Genomic DNA, 22,705 nt, shown 5'->3' on the forward strand with positions numbered 1-22,705 from the left:
GGGTGGGTGTGCTCAGCAGCAGGAGTCTCTGCGGCTCAGCAGTCTCAGGCTGTGTGCTGGTATCTCGTCGCCAGCAAAGCTGGAAGTGGCATTTTCAGGATTTTGTTTGCTGCTTCTGAGCGGGGATTATTGACTGGTTTCTGCTTGATCCCTCTGAGGCAGACACTGGTGCAGCCTTCGGCTCATCCCCAGACATCATCTCTTCGGTTGGCCTGTCTGGATCCAGAGGCTCTCAGGTGTGACGGCTGCTGCGATACAGGCTGGTGCTGGCAGACTGCAGGAGGAGGGGAGGAGTGGGGCTGTCTGTGTGGTTTGTATATTATGCAAGGTGCACAGCACTTCTCGTTCTCTCCCTTTCCTCCTTTTATTTCCCTGGAATGCCTCCGTGGTCATTCCTCTGTAACGGAAAGGAAGGAAAGCAGGAGGAGCATCACAAAGAGCTGTCTCTGCACTGCTGTGTCACTCCCAGCATTGTTCTTGCGGTGCCTCACGCTCGGACAATCCCCAGATGCTGTTCTTCACCCCAGTGCTGGCTGAGCCCACCACTTGCAGGTACCACTGAGCCCTCTTCCTGCCCCACACTCCGCAGCTGGTTGTGATGGGAGGGGATCTGTTGCTGTCTAATTACTGACTCTATGTCCTGATCAGGGCTCTTTGAAATCAATCCCTGTTGTGCTGTGCACATCTATCAAATCTTGGGCACATGCAGTGCCACATGCCCATGGTGTTCACCCTTGCACACACGTGTGAATCCTGCTCCGAGTGTGTGCTGAACAGCTCTGCCCTGGTGCAACCCCTGCTCACAGCTCTGCTCCCTGGCATGGGGCAGCGCGGCTGCGCCTGTCACCTGCACACAGCTGGACTTAGGTCACAGAACCACAGCCTGGTTTGGGTCAAAGGGACCTCAAAGCTCCTCCAGCTCCAACCCCTGCCACGGGCAGGGACCCCTTCCACTGGAGCAGCTTGCTCCAAGCCCCTGTGTCCAACCTGGCCTTGAACACTGCCAGGGATGGGGCAGCCACAGCTTCTCTGGGCACCCTGTGCCAGCACCTCCCCATGTATCTGAGGTGCCTGCCCATGATTTTCCAAAAGTCTTTCCATGTTGCGAGGCAGAAGCTGATGAGCAAAGGGGAGGAAGAAAGGAGTGGAAGTGTTGCAGGCTGAACTGTCCATGTTTCTGGTATGTGAAGGGCATCAGTGGGACCAGTTACCGGTTCAAATTGGCTTACTTTGGGACACTGTCAGTGCCAGAGGAAGCGGAGCCTGGGCTTCTCCCTCCCTTTCTCTGTCTCAGTGCAATCAGCCATGCTGGGAACGGATGAGGAGCTGTGATGAATCCAACTGAAGTATGCAGTACCAGAACTCCCAGAGGATTCCCCATCAGGTCTGGTGTGTCACCTTGAAATGGGAGGGTGCTGAACACATAGAAAGCTTTAGAGGCAGGACATGATACCAGGCTTGTGGTGAGTTTGCACCAGTAACAGGGAGAAGTGTGTTAGGGGGGCTCTTGGGTCAGTCCTGGTGGGATCTCTTCGGGGGATGGAGGCATTTCTCTGGAGACCTCAGAAAGGGATGGATGGATGGATGTATGGATGGGTGGATGTACGGATGGATGGACATCCTTGGCAGTGTTCAAGGCCAGGCTGGATGGGGCTTTCAGCACCCTGGTCTAGCGGAAGTTGTTCCTGCCTGTGGCAGGGGTTTGGAGCTGAGTGAGCTTTAAGGTCCAACCCAAACCAGTGTGGGGTTCTATGGTTTCTCTTCCTGCTGCTCTGTTATTTCCCTGTGTGCTTTTGCAAAGCGGAGGAGGAAGGACGTGGTCACACACATTGGCTCAGGTTTCCCTGCACCATGGCTGTAGCAGTGGCTGGGACGGGGAATGTCCCTGCTGTCCAGTGCATGTGGGTGGCAGGTGCTGATGGTTCATGTGGGCAGCAGAGCGGCCGGAGCCCCTCCAGCATCCTGTGGATGCCCTCGGGACAGGCTTTGGCTCCTGTCCTGTGGTCCCTGCACTGCTGGGGCTGCCCCGGGGGTTTGGGGTACCAGGGGAGGAAGGATCTCCGCCCCCTGAGCCAGAGGAATCTGTGGTGGGAGTTGCTGGGTGCAAGGGTGCCTGCTCTGGGTGTCAGGCACAGGGCAAGGTGAGCTGGGCATGGGCTGCAGGAGGGACCACAGCAGTCACCTTTCAGCCCACTCTGTCTGGGTCAGGGCTGCTCCCATCCCACATCCTGAATCTGCTGCTGGGTACCAGGTTCTCAAGCTCTGCTGAGGCTGAAAGCCCTTATTAACATTTTGGGAATATGTTCATTCCTTTCCTTTCCTTTTCCAACCTGCAGCTTTGATTGGCACTATTTTTTACAATAAATGCTTAATTAAAGGCGTAATGACTGTCTAATGATTGTATTAAAAGCAAGATGATTATAAAAATCAGCTCAGCAGCTGGAGGCTGCAGGGCTGGAATAGCTTGGGGCAGGAGTTGGTATAGTGGAGGATGTGCTCACAGTGGATTATATACAGCATCTCTGCGGACCCCGAGCCCACAGCCCCTCATTCCACATGCTGTAGGACATGCTGGAGGAATACCTTCTGCCTGAAGGGACTGGAGCCTGAGCCAGCAGGAGGTGGGGAGAGGCAGATGTGCTCTTGTTGCCTGCTACTGGGGTGGCTGCAGATGTGGAGCATGGAGGAAGCTACGCCTGCTCCTGCGCTGCTGCAGCCGCGGCTCTCTGTGTGCTACAAGCCCCACCGCCTGGAGAGCTGGGTTCAGGGTGGGTCCCTGTCTGCAGAGTGCACCGTGGGCTGGTCCAGCACAAGGAGCCTGAAGCTCTGGATGAGGCCATGGCTGAGCACGTGGCTCCTCGGGCACAGGGACCCTGCTCCCAGCCAGGATGAGCCGTGGCAGCTCAGGGCCGGGTTGCTGAGAGCAAACCAGGCTCCTTCCAGCCCCTGCTCCTGTGCCGGTGTCACACACGGTGGGTGTGTGGCCACACCAGGTCCTTCCCTGCCCAGTCGCTCCCTGCGCACACGGACCTTGTTCCTGAGGAGTGGTGGGCGTGAAACGTGGCAGTGGGGGACATTGGCCAGCCTTGTGGTGTGTCCTCGTAGCGCTGATGAGCGCAATGTGGAGGGGGAGCATGACAAACCCTTGCAGAGCATGTCTTCTGTTGGAGCATGTGTTGTGCTGTCTGCAGGTGCCGGGCAAGGGTGGTGTGTTCTGCTCTCATCGCTGTCCTACGGGCTCCTACCCTTCCCTTCTCATGGCTCTCGGGTGGATCCCATCTGCTCCTGGAGACTTTTCGTGTCCCCAGGCCTTGAGCTTAATTGCTTTTACCTGCCTGCGTCTGAAGGTGCCAGGCAGGTTCCAATGTCACTGGTGGCAGATGGTGCTGGCAAGGGTGGTCTGAGCTCCCTCTGCAGTGCCAGCTCCCTCCTCTGCCCTTTCCTCAGGCCGTGTCCCCGTTCATCCGCAGTGATCTCATTTCCTATACTGCTGTACCCGAGTCCTGCACCACCTTGGACCTCCTGGACCCAGCTGTGCCTCTGTTCCTCCATGGGAGCTGGAGCCCCAGGCGTAAGGTGATGGGGAAGGGGCAGGTTCGAAAGTGCCCCTCAGCCCAGGCTGTTACTGCGCTGGCCGCAGGAGCCTGTGTGCAAAGCCCAAAGTGGCAGGTTTAAACAGCAGCATTCCCTGTCCTCATCCCTGTCCATCAAACCAGCAGTTCCATGGGATCACTGGGAGCTGCAGTTTGAGCAAGCCAAGGCACAAGGCTGTGTTGGACATTTGATACACTACACTGGGGCTTTCTGTGCCCAGGGCTAATGGGATCTCAAAGCCTACTCTGGTGTGATGGTCATTTCCAACTCTTAAATTCTTAGTGAGGCAATTCAAAAGCAGATTCAGGTCTCTTACGTGTGGTCTGAACATTTCTCTTACTTGCTCTCGTAGCCCATACTGTGATTCAAGGGAAGAGAAGCTCAAAGGGGCGGGAATTCTCCAGTCTTTATTCATTTATAATCTTCTTTATTTGAGAGAGAAACATTATTCTGATGCAAGAGGAAGCTTGCGCAGAGACTGCAGCTCTCCTTTAATTGGTCATTTTCACTGATGGGTTGTTGGTCAAGATCTCTACCAGCCACCAAGTTTAATCTGTCTCTGGTCATAGAGAGCATTTGCAAACTCAGCAGAGGTAAATAAAGGACCAGAGAGCCCACCAGCTTCCACCAATCCACATGGAGAGCTGGCAGGTTTGTGGCAAGGTATCTGAAGACTCTGAGCTAACGCTTTGTGTGGGAATTCTTTCTGGAGTAATTTGTTATAATGTTATGAAGAAAACGTCATATTTGGGTGAGAGAAGTCCACTTACTCTGCTTTGAGACTTTTTTATCCCCAAATACTAGTACAGGTAGGGGAAATAGCTGTGATTTGAGAATGCCAGATGGCCCTTGCGGAGAGCAGTCACACAGACCCTGTTTGGATGGGAATGACTGGAGGCTGTTGTAGGAAGCTCTGTGCACACTTACGTCCTGGTGTAACTGCATTTGAGCTGCTTGATTGTTGGTGAAGTGCTCTGAACACCAGCGCTGGACTCCCTTAGGGGCGGTGCTGAGGAAGAGTCTGGCTGCAGAGAGCATGTTAGATCCAGGTGAGACCATTGGGGTGAGGGCTTCTAAGGCAGGTAGCACTCCTACAGCAGGATCTAATGCAGAGTGCCTCTGGTAGGGAGAATTACACACGTGCAAAGGGCTGGGAGAGGATCCAGCCTCAGGATGTGTGCAGAACTTCCCACTGGAGAGCAAAATGGTTTCCTGGATGCATCAGAATCCCACTGGAGTGTGCTTTGCTCCTGGGCAGTGGGGGGGTGGCTCATTGTGCATGGCTCTGAGGTGGGTTTGAGGTCTGTGTCAATGCAGGTGTGTTCACTGGGTGCGGGATGTGTCTGTGGAGTGGCAGGTGCCTAATCCAGGCCTGACTGACAGGAGGACTCCGTTTCATGTTGCGTGCGGGCTCCGCCTTCTCCTCCGTTGTCAATGAAGGAGCCAGTGGTGTCTGATGAAGGTGTCATTAGTGAAGGTGTCTGAAGGCTTGTTCAAGTGTAACCAGGGTATTTCAATGAAGGTGATGAGGCTGATGGACAAACCACTTTTTAAGTCCATCTGGGGGCCCCATGTGAATCTTTCCCATTTTCCCTGATACTGCCAAGTTGTCTCTCCCTTCATTTTTTATTAATAAGCCCAAGTGAGATGTGTCGTTGTGCTGACAGGACCCTGCACCATCTGCCAGATGGATGCTACACACTAGGTTTATTAATGAAATGGGGCATTTAAAAATCCACTTTGCTAATTGCACTTTAGGTTTGTAACAGATCCAGCAGCTGAGCAGAGTGAAGAGTGGGGCTCTTGTGGCACACACCGGGGGGATGCTGGCTCTATAAGTGCCTTGGAGTTTTAGAGCTTCACCCACCAGGGATCTGGGAAGTTCACCAGACTGGAGAGGCTCCCAGCTGTGGAGGTCAGGAAGGCTGTAGCCTCATAGTGCTGCTACTAGAGACTACACCTTCCCAGGTCTGACATCCCTGAGACCTGCATGGCACAGCAGGTGGGCTGCTTCTGGGGTGAGGATCCTGCTGACAGTGGCTCACAAACACCCCTGGGATTTGGGTATCAAGAGTGTGAGTAGTTGTGCACTAGAGAATATGCTGCCTGTGTGCGATATGTGAATACAAGACTGGGCAGTGTGCTCAGGTGTTGAGACGAGCTGGGAGTTTGCAGAAGGGTTGGAAGCCATGTGAAGCTTTATGTTGCTTGGCTTACTTCCAGTTTAGATATGGCTCAGTACAGACATAGCAAATTGAATGGAAAGGAGGAGAAACCTGTCCTGGTGTGGGAACACAGTAATAGGAAGGAACTGAGAGCCTGATGAGCTCTGGAGCTGAGTGAAGGTCACAGAGCAATGCTGCTGCTCAGATGAGGGACTTGACCAAAAAATAGGTCAGTTGCTGGTGATTTCTCTGAGCTCAGCAGCAGTGATTTAGAGCTGACACTGGGCAGAACTTGCTGCTGCAGATTCTGGCACCTTCTCTTTTTCTGGGTCCCCAGTGCAGCACTAGCTCAGAGGTGAAAAACGTGAAGGTGAAGAGCATGGTTGAGATGCCACATCATCTCCATGTTGGCCTACCAAACAGATTTGAGTGCTCTGTACAATACCCAGCTAACAGGAGAGATTGTCCCGGACATGGAGTTGTGCAAGCTGAGGCAGCATTTGCTTGTTTGCTGGTACACAGCCAAGAGACTTGTGTACCCTGTTCCTCTGGACTTGACCTTGGGTTGTACCTATGTGCTGGTGGTGTTTCCAGGTGTGCATCCAGTCTTGCAGTGCGGTCAGAGTAGCTATGTTTTGCTGTTTTTCTCTCTGGACTTTGTCTTTGCTTGTGCCAGGTCTTCCTGGCTCTGCTGGGGTAGGATTGACTGGGACAGGATCTTAGCAATGCAGGCAAGTTGATGGCTTCAGCCACACTTGGCAGCTGCATATTGGAACTGCAAGTGGTCCTGCTTGCTGGGATTTAGGAAGTCCTGTGGCATATGGAAAGCAGTAGTGCTGGTAGCAAAAGGGTCCCAGATGATCATCATCATGGGTTACCAAGCACTGCAGATATGCCAGTTAGAATCCCAGACTGGTTTGGGTTGGAAGGGACCTTAAAGCTCCTCCAGCTCCAACCCCTGCCACGGGCAGGGACCCCTTCCACTAGAGCAGCTTGCTCCAAGCCCCTGTGTCCAACCTGGCCTTGAACACTGCCAGGGATGGGGCAGCCACAGCTTCTCTGGGCACCCTGTGCCAGCACCTCAGCACCCTCACAGGGAAGAGCTTCTGCCTCAGAGCTCATCTCAGTCTCCCCTCGGGCAGGTTCAAACCATTCCCCTTGGCCTGTCCCTACATCCCTTATCCCAAGCCCCTCTCCAGGTTTCCTGCAGCCCCTTTAGGCACTGGAAGGAGACTTGTAGTCACGTATCAGGTTTGAGAGAAACACAGACTCTCTGTGCTGTTCTGCCTCACTGCTGAGGGCATCTTTCGTGGTCAGGGTGGCTTTGGGATGTCCTTTCCACCAGAGTGGCCAAGGAGGGTCCCTGAATCCTGACTCCGATGCCCCTCTCTGGGGTCAGTGCAGGTCTCTGCTGCTGTTGCATGATGTTATCTGCAGGGTTTGGGTGAGCCTCATCACAAGGGTTGGGAGTCTCTGGACTCATATTCTATTCCTGTCCCCATATGGCTTCCTGATAGTCATCTCATAGGGAAACCAGGCAGAACAGATTTGTCCCTTGTTTGTGGCTCAGGACATAAGATGGGAATTCCAGTGTTTTTCTGCCCCTTGGGAGCTGAAGTTAAATGAACTTGTTATTTAGGAATGTGGCCATGATGGCTCCTGAGGACACAGCAAACCCCACACACGGCAGTGCTGAGATCCGGGTGAGGCCTGAGGAGGTGACGGGGACCTGCAGGGGATTGGAATTGATGGGAATGCATCACAGTGCCCAGGTCAGTGAAGGAAAAGGCAAGTCTGAGCAGTGCCAGAGGTGCCTGCAGGGAGCCAGGATGAGCAGGTTTGTGCTGGAGCGGCACAGGGAGCACCAGGGTGGTCCCGAGTCACTGATGGTGATGCTTTGCTGGGAGTGCTGGAAGCAGCACTCATCCCTGCCCAGGAGTCGGGATTTGGGGACATCGTTAGAGCAGGTGGGAAGCCTGGGCTGGGAGCTGAGCTTGAGGGACCTCAGCAGAGTTCACTGTGGGAGTGCGAAGGGGAGATGAGCAGAGCTGTGGGAAGGGTTGATTCCAGGAAGCCTGTCAGAAATGGAACTGAGGGTGTTCCATGCTGGGAAGAAGGGCCCACAGAGGCTTCCTTGGCACATGCCAGGTTGTTACTTCTCTTCATGCATTAACTTGTCCCAAGCACAGCAGAATCTGAACTGGAAGTCACGTCCGCACACAGTAGGAGCTATGCTGATGTCACCAGGGTCCTTTCAGCTTCTCATCAGGTGTTTCTCAGCGCTGGTCTGAGACAAGGGAGGACAGGGCTCACATGTGCTTGGCTGTGGAATAGCTTGTCCGTTTGATTTCAGTGTCCTGGAGCAGATAATGGAGATGGATGCAGTAAGTTATGAACTTCTGATTCTGTGTCGTTAGCTCTGGGGTGACGAGTGCAAATGGGACCTCCCGACGCAAGAGCTGGCCAGTGTGTAGGATTTGGGCAGCAGCTGTGCTGTGCACCCTTTCTGGTGTCTTCATCTGGGAACAGAGGTGGTCAATGGATGGCTGTGTTGGAGAAAACCTCTGTGGCACCACTGCTGTAAGTGCAGTGAGGGTCCCAGGGTGGGCTCTGTTCTCCTTTACACTGTGTGCCAGACCTTCACACATGGCTCATGGCTGACCCCACAGGTAGCCCTTCGGAGGAAACTTTCCAGGGCATGTTCCCTGCAGCCCAGGTGGATCCAAGTCTTCCAGCTCTCATATCTCCTTGTAGTACTGGCTTTAGGCAGGGATAACAACCAAAATGTTACAAGGTACCACTGACTGCAAAGGCCAAAGTGGTCTGTGGGCAGATCAGGTCCAAGCTGAGTCTGTGCAGATGCAGGTAGATGGTTTGTGCAGATGCAGGTGGATGGTTGGTGCAGATGCAGGTGGATGGCTGGTGCAGATGCAGGTAGATGGGTTGTGCAGATGCAGGTAGATGGGTTGTGCAGATGCAGGTGGATGGGTTGTGCAGATGTAGGTGGATGGGTTGTGCAGATGCAGGTAGATGGGTTGTGCAGATGTAGGTGGATGGGTTGTGCAGATGTAGGTAGATGGCTTGTGCAGATGTAGGTGGATGGGTTGTGCAGATGTAGGTAGATGGCTTGTGCAGATGTAGGTGGATGGGTTGTGCAGATGCAGGTAGATGGTTTGTGCAGATGTAGGTGGATGGGTTGTGCAGATGCAGGTAGATGGGTTGTGCAGATGCAGGTAGATGGTTTGTGCAGATGCAGGTAGATGGGTTGTGCAGATGCAGGTGGATGGCTGGTGCAGATGCAGGTAGATGGTTTGTGCAGATGTAGGTAGATGGCTTGTGCAGATGCAGGTGGATGGCTTGTGCAGATGCAGGTGGATGGCTGGTGCAGATGCAGGTGGATGGCTGGTGCAGATGCAGGTAGATGGTTTGTGCAGATGCAGGTAGATGGTTTGTGCAGATGCAGGTGGATGGGTGGTGCAGATGTAGGTAGATGGGTTGTGCAGATGCAGGTGGATGGGTGGTGCAGATGTAGGTAGATGGGTTGTGCAGATGCAGGTGGATGGGTGGTGCAGATGCAGGTGGATGGGTGGTGCAGATGCAGGTGGATGGGTGGTGCAGATGCAGGTGGATGGGTCATGCAGCTTCTCAAGGAAGACCTGGAATGGGAGCACTCTGCAGGCTGTGCTGCATTCCAAGCACGGTGCCATCATCAGGACTCACCACAGAGAAGCTGGGAGGACAAATATGGTGGGGCAACCTCTGACGATGAAGAGAGATCTTGTGTTCCTCAGAGCAAGATGGTACCATGCCTCATGCGCAGACACCACGGGAACTGGGCCAGTGGCTGCTGCATCCTCAGGGATCCCTGCACTAACAGAGCAGGAGAGGGAAGTTGTCTGCGAGACAGAAAGAAGATCCTGCTTGAGCAGTGAATGAGACAAGGTTAGGCCTGAGCCCAGCCCATGAGTAAATGATTAGTTTGGGTGCTGGGAGTGACAGTTCTGATAGGGAGGAAGCAGGAACAAATCAAAGTCGGGCAAACCTGTACCTGGGGGCCTGTGTAAAAAGGCAGCTCTGGGATTACTGTGGAAAGGAGCATCCATCCTTGTGCAGGGACTCTAGAAGGGGAAACCCACAACTGCCAGCAGTTATTTCTTTCCTTTTTTCCTTTTTCATGTTTTCATTTCTTTTGGCCTTGGAACCTGTGAAGCGGAGACCGGGAGCTTTGAGAGGAACAGAGGGGGTAGCAACCAGCTAAAGAGTTGTGCGGTCCCAGCCGCCCGGGATGCTGTTAGCCCACATGAAAGGCACATCTTGGTGGCATCTGGAGTTCTGACAGGCTGAATGCCTCCTTTGTGCTGTGCAACAAAGGGGCAGGACTAGATCCTGGAACTGCAGGTTGTAGAGTCAAAGAGCTGCAAAGCAAGTATGGGGTGTAGAGAAGTGGTCTTGAAGAGCTGACACTGGTAAGGTGGTTCTATGTGTAGGCTTTAAGGGTTAAATGGGGCTGAAATGAATAGAAGGAGCACAAAGGAAAACAGTCTTTGGTGAGGACAGCTGCTTTGTCATCTGCAGCTGGCTGGGGTCCATGAGCATCACCTCAGTAGGGAATTTTCCACAAGACCTGAAGGATGCTACATTGGATTCTCCAAAGGAGAAGTTTGCAGGTACAGTGAAGCGTGTAGGTAGCAGCATAAAATGATCTGGAAGACATGTTTATGATGAGTGAGAGCTGTGATTGAAGTGAGGGAAAGAAGGGGCAGGTCCATGGTAGCACAGCTGGGGAAGGTGGGTTTGTGCCTCACAGGGGAAGGGTAGGAATGTCTACATTTGGTGTGAGAGTGGGGAGAGAGCCAGTGAGGGAATCCTCCGGAGTGGCTGGGAGAATGCCCATAGGATTTCAGCAGCTTCTGTGGGCTTTTCCCCCAGGGCCCTGCAGCAGGAGGCTGAGGGGTTCTTGCAGGCAAACCCAACCGAGAACGTGGTCACTTGGCTGCTTTGGGGCCATGGGGCACAGTGCGGCACAGCAGGGCACGGGGAGGTGGCAGCGGGACCTGACTGGGATGCAGAGTGCCCTGCCTGTGACTTCCTCAGTAGAGGAATTTATCCCCAGCGTGTCTTGTTTGTTAATAGCTTCAAGGCATATTTAAGCGCTTTGGCTGCGCATCCCAACGTGAGTCAGGATTTGCCTCATTACCGTGTTTACAGCTCTTCAAATTACCAGTGACCTTCAGAGCTGGTGGTTGTATGAGTCTCCAGCTGGCCCCAGTGATTTGTAGGCCTCAGCAGACCATTTATTTCTCTCCTCGTGTCAGTGCCAGCTTTTTCTTGACCGCTGTGGATTTCCTGTGTAAGGCCCCCATGGAAGAGCAGGGCTGTCCCGGGGAGCTGGGTTCATGGGGCATTCTGAGCCTGGAGCTGAAGAAGAGTGTGACTTTGCAGAAGAAAATCACAGAACCATCACAGGATCGTAGAATGCTTTGTGTTGAAGGGATGTTAAAGCTCATCCAGCTCCAACCCCTGCCACGGGCAGGGACACCTTCCGTTAGAGCAGCTTGCTCCAAGCCCCGTCCAGCCTCGCCTTGGACACTTTTGGAGTGACTTGTCAGGAGAGACTGCTGAAAGGCAGCATCCATGCGCCGAGCCAGGCCCTGCTTAAGTCCTGCTGAATGCAAGCTGCTGCTTTGAGCGTGGTCCTGTCAGCTTGGCAAACATGAACTGCTGTAGCCTCAGAGCTCCTTGGCACCCATCTGCTCCTCTCCCTGGCAGCCCAAAGCTCAGGCTCTCTGTACCTCATTTCTGATGAAGTGTGTGTTTGTACAGCAAGAAGGGTTTGAATGAGCTGACTGGGCTGAGGTATCCATCTTCACCTCAGCCTTCACTGGCAAGAGCAGGCTTCAGCAATCCCAGGTCCCTGGGATAGAAACTGAAACAGGGGAGGTTCAGGTTAGATATAAGGAAGAAGCTCTTCCCTGTGAGGGTGCTGAGGTACTGGAACAGGTTGGCCAAAGAAGTGGTGAATGCCCCATCGCTGGCAGTGTTCAAGGCCAGGTTGGACAGAGCCTTGGGTGATATGGTTTAGTGTGAGGCGTCCCTGCCCGTTGCAGGGGGTTGGAACTGGATGATCTTGAGGTCCTTTCCAACCCAAACCGTTCTCTGATAGGCCATGGCAAGGTAGACGTAGCTCAGTGGAGGAGGATCAGTTTAGGGAACATTCAGAGTGGACATACGTGAATCCGTGGCCTGATGAGATGCACCACTGAATGCTGAAGGAGCTGCCTGATGGCTTTGCCAGGCCACTCTCCATCGTCTCTGAGAGGTTGTGGTGGTCAGGAGAGGTTCCTGATGACTGGAAGAAAGCAAAAGTCTCTCCTGATTTCCAGAAGAGCAAGGCTGAGGTGTGGTGAACTCCAGGCTGGTCAATGTCACCTTGATCCCTGGGAAGGTGATGGAGCAACTAACCCTGGAAACATTTTCCAAAGACACGAAGGGCAGGATGGTGATAGGGAGTAGCCAGCCTGGATTTGTGAAGGGGAAGTCCTGCTTAACTAAGCTGATAGCCTTCTCCAGTGAGGTGGCTGCTTGTTGGATGAGGGGAGAGCCATGGTTGTTGCTGATTTTGAGCAAAGGTTTTGTATTGTGCCAGGTAACATCCTTAGAGACAAGACAGTGAAATACGGACAACTTCAGATGTTCCCTTTCATTAGAACAGCCTCAGTTTGCTGTTACCTTAAAATATGTATTCAGGTTGATGGCAGACAGGCTGCAACCTTGGTCCTTCCAACCCTCCAAAGCAACAAATCTGGAGAAGGAGCCCTGTGTGACCGAAGAGCCAAGCGTAGCAGGCAAGAGCAGAAGGCTCTGGAGAGCTGGATGAGCTCTGCTCCACGAAGGGCTGCTTTGGAAGCTGGAAACACAAAGTACTAGAAAAGAGAAATTTTCGACTGGGAAGTGTTAGCAGAGCTTCTAAAGCTTGGATGAGAGCAATGGGAAATAAGGTACGGGATTTGGGTCTGTTCCAAGCTGTGACTACATCATAACCTTTGGAGAGCAGGAGCATTTGCATCTCAAAAAAGATCTAGAGAAGAGACTGAAATGAGTCTCCTGTTTGGCTTGTAAATCAGGCTGCCTTGTTTGTTTGCTTTTCCCTTGCTTCCGATAGGACTAATGCCTCCATACAGGCAATCGTGAAGTTCCTGTTCTCTGGGAATTCGCTGTGTCTGGCATGGAGCAGTGCTTAATCTGTTGGTAACTTTAATGTTTGGATGTAGCTGGGAATGACGCATGGGCACTGTGGTGATGGGCGCAGGGATAAATCCAGGAGTGCTGTGTGTGGAGGGCTGGGAGGGAGCTGGATTGGGAAGGTGCTGTACATGGTAGTATGGATGTGCCTGTGACTTCTGCCAGTCGGGATATCGAATACCACCGTCATTCCACCCAGTACGAGGAATTCCAGCCTGGCAGTGGGGCCATGCTGCATGTCTGGGGCAAGGTGTGCTGCTCTGTCCCTGAGCTGAAAGTCCCCTAAATCTGCCAGCGGGGACTTAAGCCTTATGTTGTATTCCCACTGCTGGCACTGCCCAGGAAGGGCAGATCAGAGTGCCCTGCCAGGGCGGGTGGTGAACGGGCCCCGGAGACCCCGGCCTCAAGGGACGTACCGAGAGCACGTGGATCCCTGCGCAGTCGGTGCTGCTGGTGTGTTGGGTCAGAACAGGAAAAGAGGAAGGAAACCGTTTCCCTGAGAGATTTCATGCTGGAAGGCAGCGCTGCACTGGTGAGGAGAGCTGATTGCACGGGGGGTTGTGTAGAGATTACCAGCTGGGGCACAGAGCCGTGCAGCCAACACACATGGAGCCCCGTGCGGAAGGGAGGGACCCCGGGAGGAGCAGGGGAAGGACACAGGGGACAGGCAGCAGGGACATCCAGAGAGCGGAATCAGCCTCCGCAGCCCCTCGTGGCATTCAGGGCAGATGCCTCACCGTGGTTCAGCTGTAGGTGGACATGTCCACATGGGGAGGTGGTCTGAGAGGACGTCTTTTGGGGAGTGGGGCTCACCCTTCAAACCAGGCATCTCTGTGCTCTGCAGAGGGCCCAGCCAGTTCTGAGGTGATGGGTACAAAGTGAGGTGGTGGGGATACTGGGAATTGTGCAGAATCCTTGTGCCGTGGTGAAGAGGAGCAGTAGCTGCTCTGACACCACAAACAGCCAGAGTACGTGTATAGCCTTGAGGTACAAATCTCATGATTATCAAAGAGTTTATCTTGAGAGCTGTTCCTCCTGAGGACCAAAATGTGGTCTCTGGGGACAGCGTCGTACCAGTGGTCTCTGCTTGGTGGTTTCTTGCATCTAGAGCTGAAGAGCGCTGAGCAGCTCTGCTCCTGCCAGGCTGCAGTGCAGCTTTAGGACAAGCAGACCATAAGGTTTCCCTGTGCTTGCTGGTTGCCTCGTAACTGTCAGCCCATTGCCAAAGAGCCTTTTTGGTGATCGGCCGCAGGAGGTTCCTCATCTTCTATAGGCCCTGCAGGATGGTCGGGAGAAGCATCCAGCAGCCTCCAAGGTCACTGCCCTTGTGCTGGGCCAGGTCCCAAGGCTTGTGTGTGAACCTGCCGCCTGTGGGAGGAGCAGCTCCTGCTGTCACTGCCACATTCACTCCAGAGCGTTTCTGATGCAGGCGAGCTTAAGTTATGGTTACAAAGTTGGAGAAGCAGCCCTAGGGAAAGCACAAGATAAGATGATTCAAGTTTAAACTAGAGCCAGCGTCAGCCTTTTCTTGTTGCCTGTTGCCCAGGGATTTGCTGAGGAGCTGAAGAACCCAGTGCGTGTGTCCCCTCTGTTCTGTGGGGCTTTACAATGGCTCCCGAAGTTTCAAAGCAAGTCCCAAGAGCACCCCCGTCTCTGTGCTAGTCAGGGGGATCTCTTGATGTGCTGGGCTTGTTTTTAAGAGCTTGTGATCCAGCTGATGCTGAGGGAATGCATGTGAGATCACTGAGAGCAGGAACCCGGGATGCTGACTCTGCTGGTTTCTGTCAGGATGTCAAATGAATGGCTGTTCTGGATGCCACAATGTAGTGTTTTCTGAAGGATGTGTCAAGAGCTTATCACTTTGGGGTGATGTGCAGCACTTTCTCTTGATCTTTATAGACTTCATCTAACACAGGAATTCAGAGTCTGTTCCAGAAACCACTGAGTTACAAAGGGTTAGGGAAGTGTTGTGAGCCACATTAACCTGAGAACATGTAACTGCTCCTCTCCCACTTCCTTGGATCAGGATGCTGCAGTTCATTGGCCTTGCAAATGCTTAAATTCAAGTGGGAAGTGCACATCAGCCATTCCCTGGATAAAATGGGGGTAATATCTGGGCACCCTGGGTGTGAGCTATAAATGGGAAACTTCCAGAAAGATCAGTAATAATTCTCACATCCCTCTTCCTCTCTTGCACTGTTGCATTGTTGCTATGCTCTGGCAGTGACAGTCTTTTTCTCTGTTGCTGTAGGAAATGGAATGGTCACATCTGATTCATTTTACATATCCCAGACCAATCCAGATCTTTCTTGCAGGGCTGCTAGCCTTAGAGTGGGGAATTGGAGCAATCCCAGGCACAGCTACAGGTTGGGCAGAGAAGAGATTCACAGCAGCCCTGCGGAGAAGGACTTGGGGGTGCTGGTCGATGAGAAAATGAACATGAGCCGGCTTCAGTGTGCGCTTGCAGCCCAGAAAACCAGCTGGTCAAAGGAGGTGATCCTGCCCCTCTGCTCTGCTCTCCTGAGACCTCACCTGGAGCATTGTGTGCAGTTCTGGTGTCCTCAACATAGGAAGGACATGGAACTGTTGGAACAAGTCCAGAGGAGGCCATGAGGATGACTGGGGACTGGAGCACCTCCTGTATGAAGACAGGCTGAGAAAGCTGAGGCTGTGAATGCTCCATCCCTGGCAGTGTTCAAGGCCAGGCTGGACGAAGCCTTGGGTGAGATGGTTTAGTGTGAGGTGTCCCTGCCCATGGCAGGGGAGTTGGAACTGGACGATGTTAAGGTCCTTTCCAACCCTAGCTATTCTATGATTCTATAATTTTATGAATCCAGTTGCAGGGAGCTGGAGATGGCAGCTTACATCAGGCTGGTTTTCCCAACAAACCTCAGGGTGCTTTGTAACCTGGGCCTGTGCTGGGGCTTTGGTTCTTTCTGTGGGTACAATAAGAAGTGCTGGTTTCTCTGTAGCTCCTCAGCAGTTTCTTCTGGCTCCCTGATGCTGTCCTCTCCAGCAGCAGTTGGTGAGGAACTCAAGCTGATGGTCCCTGGTTTAATGAGGATGCTCCTGATGCGATTCCCCGTTAAAGTCTCCTGACTCTGAATTCATTTAATCTTCAGAGCACATTTCAAGATTTCCTCTGTGTTTTTCTAAGCTTTGAGCATCTAAAACCAGGGCTTAATGGGTTGGGAGAGTTTTGCTGTGGCAGGGAAGTGCTTTCCTGTTTGCTATGTCATTTGGAGTGAAACAGCTCTTGGATTTTTCAACACAGGCCAGCCAGGATTCCCCATTCTCAGTGACTTGTGTTATCGCCTTGGCCAGTTTCTTTCTCTCTTGGCCTCGCTTTGGTCATGGGGCTGACTTCTCTACTGCTCTGAGGGTCTCAGCAGCTAACAGTCAGTGGCAGGTTTCCAGGAACTGGTGTTACCAAAGCCCATGCTATGGCTGGGTCCCCCTTAACAACTCTTCGTACAAAGAAGGATGCTGCCAACTCATTGTTTCGTTTTCACAGCACGTGGCTGCATGAGGGCCATTGACTACACTGTCTCTCTTCTGGACATGGGTGAAGGAAGCTTTTAAAGGTGCTTATCGAGGTGCTTTCTTCCTCCAGAGCACGCCTGACCCCAGGCAGAGGTTCCACGCTGTGCTTTTCGTGTTTCCACTGTGTTAACACTGTACAATGGTCATTCCAGCGTTCCCCTTCCCCGGGAGCCTGCTCATTCTCACATGCCTGTTTCTTTCTCCCCACAGTGCTGAGCATTGGTGAAGGTGGCTTTTGGGAAGGAACCGTGAAGGGCAGGACTGGCTGGTTCCCGGCAGAATGTGTTGAGGAGGTGCAGATGCGACAGTATGATTCCCGGCAAGGTAAGCTGCTCCAGCAGCAGTGTCCCTCAGCACTGGGAGCTGTTGATTATAAATTGCCAGCAGTCTCCGAGTTTGCCCTTTCTTTGCGATGGGTGCAGCTGAAGAATTGTATATCCAGGTGTTAGTTTCTGTTACTGGGTGCATTAGCATCCAGCAGCGGACATGCTGATCCACGGTAAGTGTGTGGTGCTGTCGTGAGAAGAGCACTCAGGATCCCTTTAGTGGAGATCACTGCAATGGCTGGTCTTACGGAGGTGATGATGAGTGGTGGAGCAAGAGACTTTCTCTTGACCTAAACCCCCAACCCCACATTATGTTTTGGGGGACTTCCAAAGGAAGCAGTGGTTTGCACGTGTTTGTTCTGGTCCAACAGAAGCATTAAAAGTGGCCGTAACTCAGCCCCAGCCCTCCTGACACTCCACCACCCCACAGGAATTTGCTGTTCCCTGAGGACAGCGGTGTCAGGAGGAGCTGCACGTTGCGTGTGCCAACAAAGTGGTGCTCTTGGACGTCACCACGACTGAATGGGTCTCCTGCTGTTGTGGGGCATATCCCACAGCTTGCCCCTTAGCACCAGGAGTTGCTGGGCAGCGTTCCTCCCCCAGCCTGAGCATGGAGTGGGAAACGCTTCCAGCAAGCCTAAACATGTCCTGGTGTAAAGCAGCTGAGGAGAACATCTGGATTACTGTTTTTCCAGTGTATTACTTGGGAGATAAGTGGCCTTGATTTGTCACATTCACTGCAGTTCACTTTGCATAGTAAATGAGCTTTAAAATTCACACAGCTGGATTCTGGTAAGTGACAGTTGAACCTAGATTGTGAAGTTGAAACAAAGTTGTGGAAAAAGCCCTCAGTAAAATACAGGTCTCTGGGTTGCACACAACTGGTTTTAATTTGTTTCTGGAAGCCTGAACCCACTTACAGACTCTTTTCTTTGCTTTAATGCCAGTCCTTCTGGAGAGTTGTAAATGTGCAGCCTTGGGCACATCCTTTACCAGGATGACTGGAATCCAAAGTGAGCGACTAACCACGTGTGTGCTGTGATGAGTATGTGGCAGGTCAGGTGTGCTCTAGGACACTTGCACATCGGTCCCTGTGGATAAAGTATCGGGTGCCTCTGGGACCTGATCTTGTGGCCATGGAGGGTGTCGTGGGAGCAGGGCTCCACCACCAGCACCTCAAACCTGCACCCAGCAAAGCTTTTCTTCTCCCCCACCTCCCTCCCCCCGATTTGTTCAGTTCCTGGCTCTCCATCTGCAGTTCCAGCTCATGTTCCCAGTGCTCATTCTTATTCTTCCTTCAGATTAGCCCTGTATGTGCCCATCTTGCTGTGCTGGGCACCGCTGCTTTTGCCCTCCCTCCTGCATTCACTTGTGCAGCTGGGCCCATCAGAGGTGGAGCAGAAGTGTTCGTGCTGATGGGAAACATTTGATGACAGTAAAGACTTGATCAGGATATTCTTCCTTTTTTCAGGGATGATTAGGGCTGATGAGTTGGGAATTCCACTGAGATTCCACCTTCCCCCCTCTTGTGCTGCTTTGGAGCAGTGCTCTGGAGCCATTTCAGTGCACAGGGCTGCTTGCTCTGTCCTTTTGTGATGCTAAATGAAAAAGAGAATAGACTAATCCATATGGTTCAGAAGCCCTTCCTGTTTCTGTGAGTTCATGCTTGCTAGGTGCTTTCTTGGAGGCTGCTCCATGTTTGGGTTGAACTGAAACTGTGCAGTGAGATGTGAAACCTGAAGCTGGAGCAGAGGCATGAGCACTTTCCTCCAGTTGTCCATCCTGGCTGGCTCTTGGCGTGTCCTCCAGCCTGGCTTTGGCTTTGCCAACTTTTCCAGACAAAGCTTGGGCCCAGCACTGAGGTACAGATGGTTTGTGGGAGGTGGTTTGAATGCAGCCACGACGCTTGGGCACAGAAGGAAGTTTCACTGTATAGACGTGGTGTTGCTCTGCCACTTCTCATCAAGATCAAAGACGGTGCCTGTTCCATCAGCTTAGGCACAGCCCAGCAGCCGGGCCAGCTCTGCACTGGTGGAAGAGTTCTGGCCTGACTGTGTTTTGCTGGGGAAGAAAACCACATCAGAGCTGTGGACATCTCCAGCTCTGTTTGTCGATGGAGGAGGGTGGCAGGGCTGCATGGCAGAGACATGACTAGACTCTTGTTGAGACAGACCGAAGGTGACTGGTGAGGGTGGGAGCAGCTCAGGAAATTCGTTGTGATCTTCATTGAAATTCAGAGTGCAACTGCCAGGGTTGACATTTTGGAGCTGGTATTAGGATCTTCCTTTAACCTGCATGTATTTTCATGCTTTGAGGGAAAAGGCCATGAGCTGCATATTGATCTACCTAAATGAGCCAAGTTCTTCTCCAGGGGTGCCTCTGGGTCAGCACTTCCCTCCCAGGTCCCAGCTCATAGGTGCTGCAGTGGTTCTTGGCTGTGGAGGGAGATGTTCTGTTGCACACCTCTGTTACAAGCCCCAAGGCAGAAACCAACATTTCTCACTTCCCAGTGAGGGTCTCCTTAGATACCTCCTGCCTGTGCAACTGAAATCCTTTGGGGCCTAAACAGAGTTTCTTTGGTAAATAACTAAAACTTTCTGTATGTTCTCAGTTTATTTCTTCTGGCCCTACTGAGATCTCTGCTTTTGGCCATTTTCCCATAGAGATGATCCTTCTTGTATCATCCTGACATTCCAAGAGGAGATCCAAGTTCAACCCCATCACTTCACTATACCCTTTTATTCCTGTCTGCACCTCCTCTAACACCATGCCCTGTATTTGACTGAAAGCGGTGACATTTCTAGTGGATCCAGGGAACTCATCTTTTTGTGCCTTCCCTGTGGTTGACACAGGACCAAGCTCATCAGGTGTCCCTCAGCTTTCAGTACTTGGAGATCTGTGGGTGTAAGAACCTGCGTGTGGCTGCCGGCTGGTCTCTGGGTCCCTTATGAGTTCATGGTGTGTAGACCGGCTGCTGGGCAGTGGGGTCTCCTCGGATCCCAGCTGCAGCAGTGGTTCTGCACAGGAGTGACTTTGTCTCCCTGAGCAGAGGCACTGGTAGAGCTTTGCAGTGGAGGAACTGTGCTCTGCTTGTTGAGCAGCCACTGGGAGCTTCATTCACTCACAGAGGTGCAGTGGGGTGTCACCAGGGGATCTGACAGCTACTGGAGGTGGGCAGCACTTGTACAAGTACCTGAGAGACTCCATATCTACCCACAGGTGATGCAGGAACATGGTCTTTCAGTGTGAAAGCATGTAGGGCTCTGATTAAAATGAAGCAGGAAAAGGTGGCCTGTCAGTGACCATTTTCCAGCACATCCAGCCCAAGTGTACGTCTACCTCCCATTCTCCTGCCTCTCTGCGTCAGCGTGTTCCCAGGGACCACGTAGTTCAGGGCCTAGAGAGCATCAGGTCACCGCGCGTGAGCTGCCTGATGTGCCTGATCAGTGATGGAAGGAGGCACATGCGGCTTGCGCTGGAGCTAAAGCCCTTTGCCTGCAGAGGTGATGCCCCAGCACGTGCCCGTGGTGGTTCCCAGTGCTGATAAGTCACCGGCTGTTTAGATACAAAGTGTTTGGAGAAGGAGCACTTGGTAAAGGACCTACCCTGCATATGGTCCCTCAGAAATGGCTTTAAACCAAGAATGAGGGGGGTGATGTGGACAGGCTGCTGTCTGCATTGCTGGTTTTAGTCCAAGAAGAGGAAAATCAGACAGATGTTGGCATACCTTTGCCTGAAGGGACACAAGAGAGGAGCTGGTGGTCAGGTGAAAGCAGCAGGCAGGCTGCTCCCAAAGAGGCTGTCTCTTCTGCTGATGGAACTGACAGTGGCCAGTGAGGTAAGGCTCAGGTATTTGGAATACAAATGCCAGCTCAGGAGTGCAGAGGAGAAGCTGAGCCAAGTGATTTGTTCAGTCCAGCAGCTCCTAAAGGTGAGAACAGCGCAGAGGGGCATGTGTGTGCTTTAGGGAAAGGCAGAGGCAATGGTGAAGCTGAGGGTGGGAGGGGTGTGTGGTGCAGGGCCAGAGGTAGGACAAAGCCATAAACCTTTATACGGCTTTGGAAAAGGACATTGTCGGGAATCCTGGTTTTTGTATTTGGTAAAGAAGAAGAGTGTAGTGAAGTGAATGGAACTGAGCATCTTCAGTGAGCAGCCTTCCAGTATCTGAAGGGGGCCTATAGGGATGCTGGGGAGGGGCTCTCCATTCGGGACAGTAGTGACAGGACAAGGGGTAACGGGTTAAAACTTAAACAGGGGAAGTTTAGGTAGGATATAAAAAGGAAATTCTTTCCTGTGAGGGTGGTGAGGCACTGGAATAGGTTGCCCAGGGAGGTTGTGAATGCTCCATCCCTGGCAGTGTTCAAGACCAGGTTGGACAAGGCCTTGGGTGATATGATTTAGCGTAAGGTGTCCCTGCCCATGGCAGGAGGGTTGGAACTGGATGATCTTAAGGTCCTTTCCAACCCTAACGATTCTATGATTCTATGAAGGAGAGGTGGGATTTTGAGTGAATATTTTAAGTTGAAGCTACAAAAACTTGCCCAAAAATGTATTCCTGGCAAAAGATAAATCCTGCAGGTAGAGAATCCAAATGTGATTGTCCCCAGGCTTCCAGGAATAAGCAAAGCTCTCAAAGAACAAAGACTAGGATTCATCTGCAAAAAAAACCCTGTATCAGGGGATCTGAAATCATGAATGTGAGATGCAGTTTGCCAGGAACTCAGCTGAGCTAGACCTGGAGAACGCTGAGAGGAGTAATAGTAAGTTCTTCAGCTCTGCAAATAAGAGTAAGGAAAGAGGATGTAGAACTATTAAGCCACAAGAATGAGTAAGATCAAAGATAATTAGATAAAGTCCAAACTTACCAGAACAATTCCCTCTCACAAGGAGCACGATGTTGGCTGGCTTGGAAACAGCAGGACGGGTACTGCCAGCTGGAGAGAGCAGCAGCAGCAGGGCCCTGACAGCACTAAGACATCTTCATGTCCATGACCAGCTTACCTGGGATCTTCTCCCACACCACTGGTCCCTGGAGCTCTGTTTAAGCTGCAGCTTTCAGTGCCTGCCTGAAATGGGGTGAAGGGGCCCTGGTCTCCAGTTCACTCGTTGTCGTGCCTGGGGCTGGCCATGGAGTCCTGATGCAGACTCCAACCCATGGACTGATTTCCCAGCTTGATCTCAGACCTGCCTCATGACTCTGGACCTGCCTGGGGAGCATAAGACCTGGCCTTAACTGTGACCTGTGCTTGGCTTCCTGCCTTGTCTGGAGACCTGCCCCATCGCTGTGCCACTGCCTTTTGAGCTGGACCCCTGCTTGGACTTGGCCACCATCTCTGGTTGGTCCTGCTGGCCTGGCTGTGGGGTCTCGGGTTCCTGACCCACCTCCCTTAGAGAGCAGCCCCACCAAAACAATGACACCAGCATTCTGGAAAAGTAATAGGGAAAACTGCTGGCACATTAGCAAAGGTGAGGTGAGGGTGAAGCCCATGCATGGGAGTGCTCTGAGCAGCCCAGTCTGAGGTGCTGTGTGTGAACTGGTTCAAGAGTGTCCAGAACAGATTTTGAAGGAAGAGGAAGGTGGGAAAAGGTGTAGGACAGAACAGTGTTTATCCAGGGACATTTTTGTGCTAAAGGAGATTGACTGACTGTGTTGGCTAAGGAAATGTTCCAGCTCATTTGGATTTCAGGACAGTGTCATGTGGCAAATGGTCAGTAAAGTTGGAGGAAATGTGGGGTAGCACTGAAAATCTGTCATCTGTCACTACCTGATTAATGATTTAGCCTCTGAAATGCTTTCACTAATAGCTGTGGCAAAAAGAAAACTGGAATATGCTG

The 22,705-nt window shown here is 52.4% G+C and overlaps 1 protein-coding gene across 1 annotated transcript in view; it reads left to right on the forward strand.

Moving 5' to 3' along the window:
- The window catches only part of SHANK3 (SH3 and multiple ankyrin repeat domains 3), a 313,275-nt gene that overhangs the window by 165,520 nt on the left and 125,050 nt on the right, over positions 1-22,705 (forward strand). Inside the window, 1 exon segment of the mRNA XM_057403824.1 lies at positions 16,755-16,868. Within this exon segment, the coding sequence (XP_057259807.1) occupies positions 16,755-16,868 (114 nt within the window).

Source organism: Pezoporus wallicus, unplaced genomic scaffold, assembly GCF_028554395.1.
Source record: "Pezoporus wallicus isolate ANWC-B61680 ecotype Strahan unplaced genomic scaffold, APGP_CSIRO_Pwel_v1 contig_6978, whole genome shotgun sequence".
NCBI classification, from domain to species: domain Eukaryota; kingdom Metazoa; phylum Chordata; class Aves; order Psittaciformes; family Psittacidae; genus Pezoporus; species Pezoporus wallicus.